This window comes from Mytilus trossulus, chromosome 13, assembly GCF_036588685.1.
Source record: "Mytilus trossulus isolate FHL-02 chromosome 13, PNRI_Mtr1.1.1.hap1, whole genome shotgun sequence".
Classification (NCBI taxonomy): Eukaryota; Metazoa; Mollusca; class Bivalvia; order Mytilida; family Mytilidae; genus Mytilus; species Mytilus trossulus.
Genome location: NC_086385.1, coordinates 42,329,992 through 42,346,306, shown reverse-complemented (window position 1 = coordinate 42,346,306; position 16,315 = coordinate 42,329,992). Strand labels below are relative to the sequence as shown.

At 30.9% G+C, this 16,315-nt stretch overlaps 1 protein-coding gene across 1 annotated transcript; it reads left to right on the top strand.

Annotated features, from left to right (window-relative positions):
- The first annotated feature begins 6,125 nt into the window (after window positions 1-6,125).
- LOC134695003 (hemicentin-2-like) lies at window positions 6,126-16,077 on the top strand. The gene is made up of 8 exons (XM_063556129.1): window positions 6,126-6,189; window positions 7,884-8,177; window positions 8,844-9,125; window positions 10,604-10,867; window positions 12,065-12,370; window positions 12,939-13,274; window positions 14,775-15,065; window positions 15,708-16,077. The coding sequence occupies exons 1-8, from the start codon at window positions 6,135-6,137 to the stop codon at window positions 16,055-16,057; spliced, it is 2,178 nt and encodes a 725-aa protein (XP_063412199.1). The 5' UTR covers window positions 6,126-6,134; the 3' UTR covers window positions 16,058-16,077.
- The last annotated feature ends 238 nt before the right edge of the window (window positions 16,078-16,315 follow it).

The following is a 16,315-nucleotide window of genomic DNA, read 5'->3' as shown; positions in this document are numbered from 1 at the left end:
CTTCACGGCGTAATGACTACATACATAAAATAAATGTTTTGCATATATGTTCATACTATTTTCGATTTGATATTAGATGTTTATTGCTTTCAGATGACCAAAATTGTCGTAAATTTATATCTGAGGACAATCTTAATAAAAAGAATTTCCCAGGATACTTATTGTTTTTTTAATGCGGACGTTTAAAACGATAAAACAACGCGTAAAATAGTACCAGTTTACCTTCACTTTCACTTTTGATTTGGACGGACACAGTATTTGAGTTTAAGTTGCAATTCTAAACACTAATTACTAAGGGAGGCATACAATAACTCAATTAGGCAACGACTTGTCTCATCTCAGTATTCAGCGAAAGTTCGATTTTTATTTATTAATTGATAGACAGTCAAAACCAAAAAAAAAAATGTGTGTTATATATGGCAACATATCTTCTTGGGTGATATAATGTTAAATATTTGTAATCCGTCGGTACAATTTTCTGAATTCATTTTCATCACGAACTCTCAATCCTAAATATTTGAATGTCAATGAGGTATGAGGTACACATGCACATACATGTAAGGGGTTAAATGACTTAACGTGAACCTACAACGGCAAGGTACATTCTTCTAAGATCCTTGCTTGCCATGCACGTGGTGTTATGTATAATGGGGACATTTTATTATACACGTATAAAATATGTAACAAGAGAGAAATAATACCAATTCAAATTACATTACAAATAAATGCAGCAGTAAGATACCGCTGTTCAAAACTCGTAAATATTTGGACAAAAAACAAAATAGGGTTAACAAACTAAAATCTAGGCAAACGCATTAAATATAAGAGGAGAACAACGACACAACATTAAAGTGTAGCACTAAGCATGAGACCAAATCCGATGAGAATGACAAATCTAACATCAAAACCAAATACATGAATTTGGGATAAAAAGTACATTGACACGTCTTATAGTAATGTGAATTCACACTCAAATATAAGAGAAAACAAACGACACAACGGAAACACAACGTTAAAATGTTACACACACGGAAACAAACTATAATATAAGAATGACCATTTTCCTGACTTGGTACAGGAATTTTTTTTTTAAATAAAAATGGTGGGATGAACCTGGTTTTATCATGTTGATGGCATGCCAAACCTCGCACATTAATAGCAATGTTAAATTTTACATTGAAATGACAACATGATATTACAGAACTACACTTCTAATAAATAGGAGAACGTATTAGAAAAATAATAACATTTTTAATAGATAACAAAAGGCATCAGGTTTAAAATTCAATATGCCAAAAACGCGCCTTATCCACGCAAGCATCACCAGTGACACCCAGATATAAAAGCTCGAAAGTGAAAAAAAGTACAAAAGTACAGCACTGAAGATCAAAAACAAAAGTTAAATAGAGCAAAAGACAAGTATACCTGAAATTCAGATATTTACCATCAACATGTTAACAAAGTTCACTCTTATTTTTCAGAAATCATTCTATTATGAGGCACTAATTTTTACACGATAATTATAACGGTAACTCAATTTTTAGGTGCAGCACATATTTAGAGTGTATCAAGACTGTGAGAAAGTTCTAGCTACAAATGTCTAAACTTGAAGGTCATTTCAAATGATGTAAACCGTCAATTTCTTATACATGTTATATATAGAAAACATTAGTTGAAGTCACCAATCCAAAAATGTGTATGCTGAATCCACATTGTATTTTCCTTAGAGAAACAAGTTTCCAAAATATATAGCACACTCCGCTCATTTTGATTGTACACATGCGTAAAGTTTTTTTTCAACAAAAAGCATTAGATACAATTTATTTCTTATCTGAAAACAAATGCAACTTGTAAGTTATCACAAATGAAGATACATTGTAGGTATGTCAGGTTGTAACTTGATATCGAGAAAATGTTATATAATCATATGTTTGATAGTAACACTCTGTAATTAGATTTTATATAATGATAGCTTTATTTGCATACACAAGTGTAAAATTAGCCAATACAGAATAACTCTTCCACTTTGAATAATTTCCGTATTTATAAAAAAAAAGAAGATTCGGTATGGTTGCCAATGAGACAACTGTCAACAAGAAACCGAAATGACACAGACATTAACAACTAAATGTCACCGTACGGCCTTTAACAATGAGCAAAGTTCATACCGCATAGTCAGCTATTTGCTGATATCCGAATCGATAAATACAAAATTCCAGAACGTCCCTACCTTTATATCGAGATTCATGATAAACACAAACTCAATGCAAACAGTCGATTGAATGAAGCTGATTTTTTATACCTACCATGACAATGCCGAAATATTTGGTGTTGCATTGTGGTATGCTTAAGACATTCGCATTGATAAACAAACATTAAATAAGTAGTCAATTACATTGTTTAAGTTTTGGGAACGAGTCCATAGACTATTCTAAAACTATTTCGAACATTTTATCAGTTCAACTGGTGCATTTCAATTTGCAGTACACTTTCTTGTGTACGTATTTGAATTGTTGAAGGATGATTTGAAATCTTTAGTTCATTTCCTTGTTAAATGGATAGTTGTGTCCTAGTTATCAAATGTGCGACTCCTAGTTTTATCTTACCTTTAGTTTCGTAACCTTAAGTTCAATGGTACATATATACCATTTGCAATTAGTATTTATGTGTTGGGTTTGATTTTTAATTTCAACACTTTATATGGACTGAAAAGGGTAAACAACTTATCAATAAATGCAGAAACCAGGTCTTAAATAGCACCAGACTCTGCAGATTATGAAATGAACTTAGATTTAGAAAGTTCAATATGAAACATGTTAAACAATTGTGAAAGGAAATTAAAATGAGGTAAACACTGTATGTAAACGATATTATTACGTCGAAACCAGGTCAATGACAAGGTCAATATAAATATAACCACGTTACAATTTGATATAATGATTTTCTGAAAGTCAGACATGAAGCTAAAAATAGAAATTAGTTTTATCGATCCTATTTAAAGGTTGAAAAATAACATTGCTTTTATCCAAGTCATGATTGCTTTTGATATTTGACACATGCTTTGTTTCAATATAACAAGAAACTTACTTGCCAAATAATATGATAAAGCATATTAAAGATTGAGAATATAAATGCTTTACTATCAGTTTTAAAAACAATGGATATTGTTTTTTCATAAGAGAAACATATTATTGCATCAATGTAAAACAATCTATCATGTCAAACTGTATGAGATGTTTTGAAAACCGGAGGAGGCAAGTCATATCCCTCACTTTAAACAAAATACTATGAAAGCAACATATAATTTCGAATGTGTGTAAACTTAACACCTGACATTGCTCCAGGTAAGTCAGAATTATGCCCTCTCATTCGGTATTTGAGAACTTGCAGCTGCTTCTCTGACGTTTTAAAACGTCACCAGTGTATAATTTACACTTTTGCTATTTGATTCAATTTAAGTAATATCCCTTTGTTGTTGTTCGGTAAATGTAAACCACGTTATTATGTGATTTTGCAGTTGTCAATTTTTGTAGTCGTTTCTTTATTATTTTTGCTTATGTGCTTGGTCCATAGAGTGTCTAATGCCACTTTGTGTTTCTTTGATTACCTACATGTAATTGCTTGATTATTTTTTTAAACCATTGCATTGCCAAATGTGTACGTGTTTGCCTATCATATCTGTTTGTTTTGCAAACATATTATTATCAATAAAATGGGAATTAACGCGACTTTCTTATACGTTAGAGGTTTAATCCGCTATCAGATAAGATTAATTCAAAAATGTACTACACAAAGACATGCTTAGGCAAAGTGAGAAATAGCACAGTCTTTTCTATTCGTTTGATATATTTGAACTTTTGACTTGCTAAGAGACCTTCGGTTTTCAATATTTCTTGAAGTACGGTCTACCTGCAATGTTACCTTAAAATGATATGTGAACAATTTGTTTTCAGCTAAAAATTATTTTATTTTTTATTTAGAAAACATTCCAAAATCTCTACTCAAAGCCTTTCGAAGTATAGATAAAACGGATAGTTTGCGACATTTCAAATTTAAGTACTAAGTATGAATATTACTTATAACATTTATACAGATTTTGAACAAGTACCTGTAACTGAATACAGATACACTACGCTATAAGTATACAATATGTTAACTTATCAAGTACAAATTATTCACAATCGGCGAATAAAGATATCACCATAAAAACCTATCCATTGTATATTGCATGTTTAATGTCGATAAACCATGCTATCAGTTTTATAATATCGCAGATCAAAATTGCCAAATATTTTATGTAAACGTTTTCATGAAAGTATTAATAATGTTCACCATATATGGTAATATCTGCATATTTGGTGCCTAATTTGTTTATCATCACAAAACATTGATTATTCAATTAGTATGATTTTTAGAAAACATTAAGTGATGTTTCCTGAACAAAAAATATATAACACTCTAAAAGGATGTTTGATACACATTCAATTATCAAAAACGGCAATGACTTCATTTTAAAAAAGTAAGTATTTTTTTTTTTTTTAACATAATCTGTGTCTCCTCTTTTGACACGTTTGATGCTACAAACATGTGTTTCGAAGAAAATTATCTAAAATAGCATACGTTATTTGTGTAACCATACATTAAACATTTTTTAGTTTCAGTTTGCGCTCACTTATACAAAAACAAGACTTTTACGAAAACGAGAAAGAAGACAACTATGCTTTAAATCATTCATGAGGTTATATGTGAGTATTTCAGACAATCACACATTTTTCCACACAGACTAGTCAAATTGAAAGCAGAGATGGGGAAATAAAACCTTATAATATAAAGGGCAGTTCAACAAAATATATAAATCAGAAACACTATTCATGCTAGTAGTATTCAATGCAAAACACGTATAGAAAAAGAAAAATAAACAACAAAAAATGTCAAATCCTTTTCCGGTACAACATCAAGATGAGGTGAGCTCAAACAAGTTTACTTTTGGCACCAAGGATATCCATTTCCTCTCTAGGCATTATGAAAATATGGATAATGTATCGATTCGTATATACCGTTTCTCTGAATGGTTTATAATCAAAACGCACGTCGAGCAAACACATTGTTTATTCTGGTATTCACTCTAAGTTTATAACAATCTCTGGATTCTTGTGGCCCTTAAATAACACCACTGCATGAATTGATCTTACATACCTTTTTTCGGTTGATATTTCTAGTTGTTTTACCTCAACGATACATCCGACTATCTTTTCAGCATGGGGATTAATGAATTTCATTGCACATGGTCTCGCTAATTTTGTAATTAATGCAACTCATATCGTTTAATTGTGTTATCTCGATTCGTTTTATTAAACTCTTTGATCTAGCGATGCATAATTCTTGCCATAGCAAATATGCATGTGTGAAATATTTTTACGAAATTACAAATATATCGATAATGACAGGCCCTCAAAACTATTTTACACATTCAATAATAGACAAAAGGAATTCATATACATGTACATGCATACTGCAGCTGCTAAAATAAATAATTTTAGTTATGAAATAAATGACGGCCTATTATTTCAAAAGCAGGATCAACATGTGATTGCTACAACATCAAGCTGTGTAATTTACTTTCACTATTTGACCAAAAATCTGCTATTTACGAAAAAAATATTTTTGCAAGCAAACAAAAGTACAATTGTTTAGAAACTGTATAATTAACATAATAAAGAAAAGATATTTAGGATAACAGAACTTCATGTACATGTATTGTTGAGACAAGAAATCTTCCTTAAAAACCTCGTTTATTTCAAATGTTTTTATTAATTTTATAATATATGTTTTTAGATATCAAGAGGTCAATGTTATTACCTAATTACTCCATGTTAACACAAGTAGACAATCAATACTGCATTATCGTCAATCGGACCCTACTGTTTTACTTTTTAGAAACCCCGAAAAGTCGTGCTAACAAGTGAAATTGTATTGCTATTGTTTGCGCTAGCATTAAACTATCACGCCTTTTTTGCCACAGCAAAATGACCAACAATTTGTGGAAAATCATCCCTTGACTTATACTATCAGAATAAACAGTAATATTCTGACTCAAAAACGATTATCGTTGTCCTTTTTGCATATTTCAGGAGATGAAAACTATGGAAAACATGATATTACTGATTATATGGTCAACAATTGATACATGTAAATATAATTTTTATTATCAATGCCTAATAAAGCATTATTTACAGTACGTCTATTTCATTAACGCCATATAAATATAAACCTTATATGAACATTCTTTTAACGGTCCAAAATGGTGACAATGGTCACATTGCAATGGATGCATACTGTTAAATCTATGTCAAAAGCATGCATATGCGTATTATATTATAACATATGCCATCATGATGTTACGGATATGTAGAAGGCATGTGTAATCTAATATCTGATATAAATACATATTATTAATTCGTATATTTAAACAAATTAGATTCGTTTAGAGATATTCCCATGTTAAACAATACTTTCTGAGGTAGAGATAAAACGACGGATAGCAAAAAAAACATATTGCACTGCAAAAAGCATATATCACGGTTATTTTTAGAATATCTAAAAACCGATATATTTTGTGACGTCATGTATTGAGTTTCATGATATTGTTTACGTTTTGACACAAATGATATCTGTGATTAATTATTTGACGAAAAAATCTTCAAATGCATTAGATGTCAACAAAGTAAATGAAATAACAACTATTGTTTTGTTATTGTCAAGGAAACTATATGATATTTATAAAATTCCAACGACATCACATTACAATTTTAATACAAATATGGTCGAATAGTAAAAATATGACAAATAAAGCCATCAGGATATATCGACCCAAAAGAAGTATATCGACCTCGGCCTCAGTCAATATACTTCTTCCAGGTCAATATATCCTTGTATCGACATCATACAAAGGTTATATTTTTATAATATCAAACTAAGAGGAATACGTTTCATGTATAGGTATGACCCGAAAAAACCTTGATAAAATTATATATTATCTTTTAAGGAAGCTGGATTGTCATGTTTTTGATTTTTTGTCAGATTTTCGGAATCCTCTGGATTTATCCATTTGAATGCCTTGAAAAAAAGGTACCGGTGACCCCCATTTTTCTTTTTGAAATTCTTTTATTTGTATAATGATAAGCCATCTTTAAAAGTCTTATAAAATTTTAATTACTTTTTAACAGTTTTTGAGAACTTTAACTTGTCAATGATAAAGCTATGAAAAGTCAAGAGAGAATATTTTCCCGCCAAAATTTCAATGGCTCATATCTCGAAAACAAGCACGGTGACCTATATATTTTTTTTTGCTTTTTGGATATCTTTATAAATTCCTTACCAATATAAACTTATGTTTTAAAATGTTAATAACTTTGAAACGGAGAAGCGAACTCCCTGAACGTAAAAACATAATATGATCACATGCCATTATTATACAACGCTTATTTCAGGCATATACGGTGAAAAAAACTGTATGTTCCTTTAAGTTAGTAACTATTTACTTTATATATACATATACAAAATGGATCGAGATAATACAACTAGATAGTACAAACAGGACAAAGCCAATGTTTTAAACGCTTATCAGTCATTATAAACAAAAATGCCAATAAATAATGTTTCGTTCCTTTTTAGACGAATCAGTATTCGATTGATTTGATGTTAACCAATGCCCTCGATGTTTTTTAACATAAAATGTTATCTAAAAAATATATTTGTTTTTATATCTAAAAGCATCAGTAAATATGAAGCTGAAAATGCACATAACAATATATTGTATCTACAAATGTATAACGACTACTCTACTTGATATTGAATACAAAAGTATTTTGTACTATTATTAGCATGTGCAAAACTAGATGTACTGGTGACTATTAAGGGATCTGCTAACTTGAAATGTCCAACCCATTCAGCTAGCACATCAATGAATTGGTTTGCTCCGGGACGTGTGCCCCCAATATCAAAAGACAGAACGGTATATACTGATGATAACCGAATCAGTATTACTGGTGACCCCCGAAAAGGCGAATACAATCTACAAATTTCTAACTTTCAAACTTCAGACGTAGGAATCTACAAGTGTACTGTATCCATCAAGAACGTAGCATATCAGCATGAATTTAACCTACTCATAGGAAGTAAGTAACTACATGTATTCTAAAACATGCCAATGGCTTTCTCGAATATTAGACGAGTCGGGTATATGTTTCAGTAATTTTTAACCTCGGGAGCAATACATTGATTATTTTTGAATTATGTATATGTTACACTGTAATTTTAACTATAACAGTAGTGTCAATGTACGTGTTTGCATTTTATATGAACAAATATAGGCGTAGTATGCTTCCCAGTTAATCATATATGCACATGACATAGATTTGAACACTTAACAGTCATTTCTATTGTGATAAGACCTTCAACAAAGAACAAAACGTATACCTATCCGTGATAGATAATTTTGATACAATACACTGTTTTCTTGTTTGATGAGGTATGAATGCCAATGAGACGGTTCTCTATCCAAGAAATATTTTGTAAAAGTAAACCAATATAGTTCAAAGTACATTATATTCCTTATGCATTCTTTTTTTGTACCGGTAAAAAATTTGGAACTCGTGAATGACAGTCTTCATGTAGATTTGTTCTCCTTTTTTTTTTTGCAGTGAACTAATCTTCATTTATTTTACTTTTTTTCTGGAAAAGAATAACAAATTTTAATTTGATTTACCTTGACCAATCATATTATTGCAGTATTTTCAATATAGTATATGAAAATGTTACTTGTTTTTAAATGTCCTTGATAGAACCTCCAAAGAATCTTAGAATAGAAAACATTGAAAAGCAAAGCACTGTTCAAAAAAGAGAAGGAGAAGAATTAAAATTACAATGTGTAGTGGAAAGTGGCCAACCTAAAGAGATTCTGCGATTTGAAAAGAATGGAAACATCATTAAAGAAAGTAATTCAAGTACTGTAAATTTAACTGTCATCCTAAACCATACAGACCACCAGAGTCGGTATACCTGTAAGGCCATTAGTACTGCTTTGAATGTATCACTTTCTCAATCTGTTAATGTTATGGTTTTGTGTGAGTATTTGTATCCTCTTAAGGTCATTCATTATATATACAAATATATTACATAAATGAGATTGCATTATGTTTTTGTTTTTAATTATCGAATAAACAAATACAAATAGTAAACGCTAGCATGTTTTATATTGAAAGAATGCTGAAATTTATTTTATGTGATTGACATTGCTTGGATTACAGTTCCACCATAGCATCTAGTATTGCTTCGTTCTCAGATATGAACATAAACGAACAAAGCACATTCTATTAAATAAAATATGTTTGTGTTGATGCATGTTAAAAAAAATGAGACTGAATAAATCACGTGCAGTTAATGCTTGATTGTTTTTCTTAGTTGAATTGCACTTTTTGGAAACTGATTTTGAATTAAACTATTTCATGTGCTTATCATTCGTTGTTTATTTTGAAGTAGACTGTCATAATTGAATTAAGGAAGGAAAGTATGTATTAAAACAATATTGATTATGAAATAGAATACAATCAACCCTCGTGGTAACATAAAAACATGGTATTACCCATTGTACAACAGGAAACCTAAATATAGGAAAGTGCAGAAAAGTGTTATATCGTTAGAATCAGACACAATAGTCTAATGTGATGGTCTAGTTATATGTCATCTTTATATGGTGTGTTATGTTAAGGATAAAAACATTAAAAGAAGATGATCACTGAAAGTATTTATATTACTTATTCTAATCATTTTGATATCAAAACGAATTCTGATTTTCAATTCGTGTTTTCAAATTCGATAATGCAGATCACTCTCTCCTCATATTATGTATTCCAATGCATGTTTTTTTGTTGCTACGTTTAATATATTTCAAGAGAGCACTTAGTATACACCATTTTCAAAGTCTGCATTACATATTTTTTTTCGAATCAAAAGGGATGACAATATATTTCCAAAAAGAAAATGATAATTTTAATTCAATGACACAATGACTTTGCAGGTCATGCATTATACATGTTATAGCTCAATTAGGATTACGATTATATACATGTACTGTAAACCAACTTATATTCGCGGATACTTTCTTTCGCGTACAGTCCTACTTAAACCATTTCGAGGCAATCAATTTTTTTTCGATTCTCAAATTTTCTGGATAAAGATAATTAAGATGAATGAAAGTGACGATTTATATTCGCCGTATTATTTTGAAAGTCTCGATAATAAATCGTAAGCAAAAATAAATTTGTTTAAGTTACAAAATGCAGTTTGCAGTTTCTCAATGTCTGTGTTCTTTTAATTGCAAATTGACTTTGATGTTTTGAAAACATATTCACTTATTTACTGTATAACACATATTAATGTGTATGTGTTGTTCTTTCAAGGTCATTGAAGAAAGTAAATTAAATTAAATTCTTAAAGGGTGCATTTAGATAATAAAATCTTATTTTGTCATGTTATGTCATTAACTATTGACGTACAATTTTTAATGTTTGGTGTTATTTTCTTTTAATTTCATATTTTAAAGATGCACCACAGGTGAGCTTGGGTAAAGTTGGGAAATCATTATTAATAAAGGAGGGAAATAAATTGACAGTTCATTGTATTGCTGATAGTAACCCGGAACCTTATAATTATACATGGGCAAAGATATCTGAGACGAAACGGCTTATTTCAACTTTGTCTACAATTCACATAGACGTCATTCAAAGGAAAGATGCAGGTCTATATGCTTGTGTGGTAACCAATTATATAGGAAGTGGAAAAGCTGACACAAATGTTGTTGTTATGTGTAGGCATTTACTCCATTATTTATTACTTTTGTAATAATTTTTGTAAACGTTCACCTTTTAATTTGTTTCGGGTAAAATGTATCAAGTGAAGAATTTTGAATTACAAAAATAAGATATTCAAATTGGCTAATTGGAATATACAGACCGAAAGAATAAAATAATGTTTAATCAGCAAATAATTCGTCCGCGTAAAAACATACATCGTGAACCTGTATAAGTAGTATGATATGCTTTCAAATATAAACTGTGAAGATAATACAAAATACATTGGTAAAGCACAATTCAGATATAAAAAAAGAAGATGTTGTATGATTGCCAATGAAACACCTAAGCAGTATAGATCAAATGACATGCTAACTAACAACTATATGTTATGGCACGGCCTTCAACAATAAATGAAGACCATGATGCATAGTTAGCTATTATTGACCCCACGATGACAAATAAACAACAATTCAAACGAGAAAAAACTAACAACCTAATGTGTGTACAAAAATGAAAATAAAACAAATACATATATGTTACACATCAACAAACGACAACCACTGAATAACAGGTTTTTGACTCGGAACAGGCACAAGAATACAGCGTGTCGCGGGATTAAACATGCTAGGTAGATCCGAATCCTCCCCTTACCTGAGACAGTGTAGTAACAGTTAAACACAAGAACGAACAAAACATAGGTAATGTATTTAAAAAAAACTCACTTGATCGGACAAAATAAACAGTTTTACAACTATGTCACAAACATTCTGTAGTGCCTTTTTTAATTAAATTTTCAATTATGTCTACACTTTTTCAATAAACATATAATGCATCGAATGCCAAAAATCTATCGCTTGGGTATTTTACTCGTACACAACTCTCAATTAACTTAACAAATAGGAAAATATACCGAAGTAACAAGTATACTTCGAAGGAAAACCTTCGACTTAAAGGGTGGAGAAAAAAGTGCAAATCAATATAACGATAACCAATGTTATACAAAAGACTACAAACGAAACTTACGACCAAACAAAACAAAACAGCAATAATCCTGTCTCGATAATAAGTGCTACAAAATGCCAAAGTGAATTTAAATAAGTTTTATGCTATTTCTATCGTAATCTTAAATGTCGTGAGTTAAACACATTTACATGTATGTACCACTCTGTTTGACATAAAGCGTCTTTTCCTAACTTCTTATTATATTACAGACTCCCCGAAAGTAGATATAATGTACACAAATTATACAGAAAACACGAAACAAAGGTGTTTGGTCTGTAAAGTGAAAGGAGTTCCTGAAAAATACACCTTCTATGAATGGGAACACAAGTCATACTATGGTGACCACATCCGTTTTATGTCTGGGAATCAAACTGGTTCTCTTACTTTACAAACAGATACAATAAGAGACTCTGGATATCAAGATAATGGCTATTATAAATGTACTGCTAGTAACGGTATAGCTGACAGTCACGGTGTTGTGAAACAAAGTGCTGAGGTGTATTTAGTAGTTGAAGGTATAGTAAAACTCGCTTGAAATTTGTTGGACAACACGGAGAACAAATAGGAATGTCATAGCTGTAAAAAAAATAGTAATCCACCAATAAGGATTATTTAAACGAATTTCTGTATGGTTGTAGTTACATCATTTTTCCTCAAATACTGAGAAATGCCTTTTTGTAATGTTTGTTCTGAATTGTTCAATCATGTACTGTTTGAATCGATAAGTAGAATACATTTCATCATTTAAGTCTTGCACGACTATGCGTGTTTTTTTTCTTCTTATAGTTTACACTGGCTAGAATAGGGGAGGGTTGGTAACATACGATTTATTCGACGCATTGTTGTGCCTGTCATAAAATATGAAAGTATAGGCTGTGATAGTCTTTTGAGCTTTAATAATTGTGAGTCATTTGTATGTTTCGGCGTTTATTTGTTAATGGGATAGCTGAAGCCCACCTCCAGGTGTGGATTTTTTCAACCCTTGGTGTCATATTAATTTTGTCGCTCTTTGGTTCCCTTTTTTGTCTCTTTGACACAATTCCCCATTTCATTCTGTATTTTTTTGTCAATTTCATATTTCAGGAAAGCCTATTTTTGTTTCTGACAACGTTGACGAAGTATATGGTACATACCTTGGTTACGTTTTTTTGGTCGTGAACATCTTCAGTATCCCAAAATATACCAAATTGGAAGTCCTTGATGGAAGGAGTCAACCTATCACTTTTGGAAGTAATTTTAGACTTATAGAAGAAAATACTTCAGTAATGGATCGGTTTCTTGGAACAGAGATAAAAGTAAAAGGCTATAAAATAACAGTGAAAATAGAGCGGCTTGCAAATGACAATATTGACACGTACACTTTTAAAGCAAAGAACGATTTTGGACAAAGCGTGCACAAGATATCAGTACTTTCTGCAGGTAAGCATTTTTTCATTAGTCTAAAGTTTTTTTTTCATATACATTTTAACATGTTTTTCTTTATTATCATTCTTTGAAAAATATTGTTTAATGGTCGATAAACAAGAGTTTAAATCTCAATCCGAGGACAAATTTTAAAATTTTTGCATATTATTAAATGGGTTTCCACAGTAAAAGTGCCGAATTACAAAAAAGTTTAAGAATAAGCCAGTGTGTTAATATGTTTTAATAATAAGCCTTGCTATAAATGGTGGACATATATGTAATGTGTGCGTTAAGCGTTTTTTTCTCCCTCCCAACTAAGTAGAAAACAATTAATAATTTAAGTCCCATGTAGACTAAACGCGCGTCTGGCGTAAATATAAATTTTAATCCTGGTATCTATGATGATTGCTATTAGATACTGTCCAAATAAGGGTGAAACTTTTAGCATGCATTAGAAGAATATTTTTTCCGACGTAGTCGGTATAGTTTCGGTTTGTGCACTTTGAACTTAAGGACGCTCAACTATGGCAACATAATACGCATGCTCGAACATCCTTTCTGTGATTTGACAAAATGCTGTCATGGTAGGTGATTTGGTTGTGTTTGTAAAAACGTCCCGAAAATTATATCGTGATGGAAAGCAAGTGAAAGACTATAAATATTTGAACTAGATGTTACAAAGATTTATAGTTTTATTAAAATAAGTGTTTCTACAATAGCTCTTTGCATCCATGGCAGCTGTTTATTCGAGACATACTACCAATAGTTTCTAGCTTTGTTAACCATGAATTAAGTTTAATGTAAGCAGTAGTAAATGTTTTTTTGTTTCTAGTTTTTTGCACTGGACTTTTTGACAAATAGAATTTTTAGGTGTCATCACAATCATTATTCTTATATATTATTGCCTTAATATAACCAGACTTAGTAAAGAATTTCTTGTAGCTACATTTAGATTGGAGATTTCAGTAAGGAGGTCCTGTATCATTAAGTCATAGTGCTTCCGAAAATTATCGAAATGATTTTCAGTTTTAAACATATACTCAAATTTAAATACGTCGGATATCTTTTTTAAAGATAGTTCTTGTTAAGCATTTGATACAAGTTTAGATTAATAGACCTACAGAGTACACATACACATCAATTCCTAATACCAATGCCTCTCCTTTTTATTTTGTATATTTACATTCATGTAGAGTCTTATAAAGATCATGTTTTACTACAATATGATCATTTCAAATTTTTACTGATGTCAATAGAATGGAATTTTATGCCACTTTTTTTTTATCAGTCAATGTTTTAATAAGCCATAACACTAGGTTCAATCAACCATTTTCTGCTGACGGAAATGCCTGTACCAAATTATAGATATGACACTTGTTTCATTTTCGGTAAGATATATTTTAGTTTTAGATTTCTATTTGATGAAGGCTTTTGCGTCTTAAATTTACTCTATATTAGTTTTGCAATAAAACTTTTCAATGTTGCGAAATAAATACTTAATATGTCATATTGCAGGTACTCCTGAACCGCCTTTAAATGTAACCGTCGCTCCTGTTGCAAACGGAGCCAGAGTGGAATGGACAACAAATTTCAATGGCGGGTTCAAGCAATCCTTCTTTGTGGAATATCGTGAGCAAGGAAATAAAAGATGGGAAAAAGTGAAAACTTTACCCACAACTTTGAATAACAGAATGTTTTGGACGATAGGCAATCTTCATGAAGATCGTTCATACAGTTTCAGAATGTTTTCTCGAAATAAAATTGGAGACAGTAATACAACGCGGGAGGTTGATTTTAAAATCTTAAGTAAGTTTATTGTATATATGTGTGTTTAACTTAAATATAAGTAAGTTTGCTATTGATGTTTATAAAAATGTGTGCACATATTTTTTTAAGTATCTGATAAGAATTATGTGTTGCATGAAAGGTAACTTAAAACGCCGATTCCCGCTAAAAGTCTAGTATAAAGACTCATAGTATTTACCAGGTGATCTGTTATATTGTTTTATATCTATGTAGGAATGCTTAATTGTTATGTAGCGAAAGTATAGCAGCACCTACATACGGAGACTATATCAAACCGTTGGTATGGTATTCGGGGCTAGTTGTTCCTATCATAATTTTCCTGATTTAGGATTGTTGCTGACCAAGAGTTCAAATGAACTTGAAAACATAACGAATTTGTTGGCCGTTCCAATCTTCGTGATCACAATTTCCTTTCTTTTAAAAGTGACACAATGGAATATACTTAATATCGTATTGGCACTTACATTAGCAACATGAGGGTTGAGTATGTGGAACGAAATCTGATAACCTTCATGGAGTGTATGAGACTAACCCTTTGTTTGTGCATGGTTTTCGTGTTCCTCAGTCTTTAGTTTTTTTAAGTTTGTGTTTTGTGTGCCTTTTTTTTTTCTTGTATTTTATCCATATGATTTATATTTTCAGAAGAGAAGAACGAGGCAATACTCTACGGTGTTGTTGGTTCTGTGTCCTTGGTATCCCTTTTTTTGATATTGTGTTTAATTTATATGATAAAGAAAAGGACGAATAAAAAAGGCAAGACAAAGAAAAAATCAGTTATCAAAGACTATTCTCAAGCATACAATTTAGAGGAACGTGTGTATAATGAAATAGACGAAAACCAGTTGTCGGTAAGTTTCCTGACAAAAACTGCTAAAAAAAAAGGCAATGACAACAAGGATGGAATTCGGCCAATACAAACCGAAAACAGAGATGCAAACACTCGTCTATCTCATGAGAACTTGCATGTTAAAAACGCGTATGAACAGTTCTAACAAAAACGTGTTTGTATGAACAGTAGAATTGTGTATCTCAATGCTCTTCAACTTCGTACTTTATTTGTCTTTTTTTTTTAAACTTTTTTGGATTCGAGCGTCACTAATGAATTTTTTTATACGAAACTCGCATCTTGCGTATATATAAAATTTAAACCGGGTATCTTTGAAGAGTTTATTTACAAACATATGCGTACTACGTCTTTACTAAAATTTAAACAGATACGACGTGTGTTCTATTTAATACAGTTTATATTC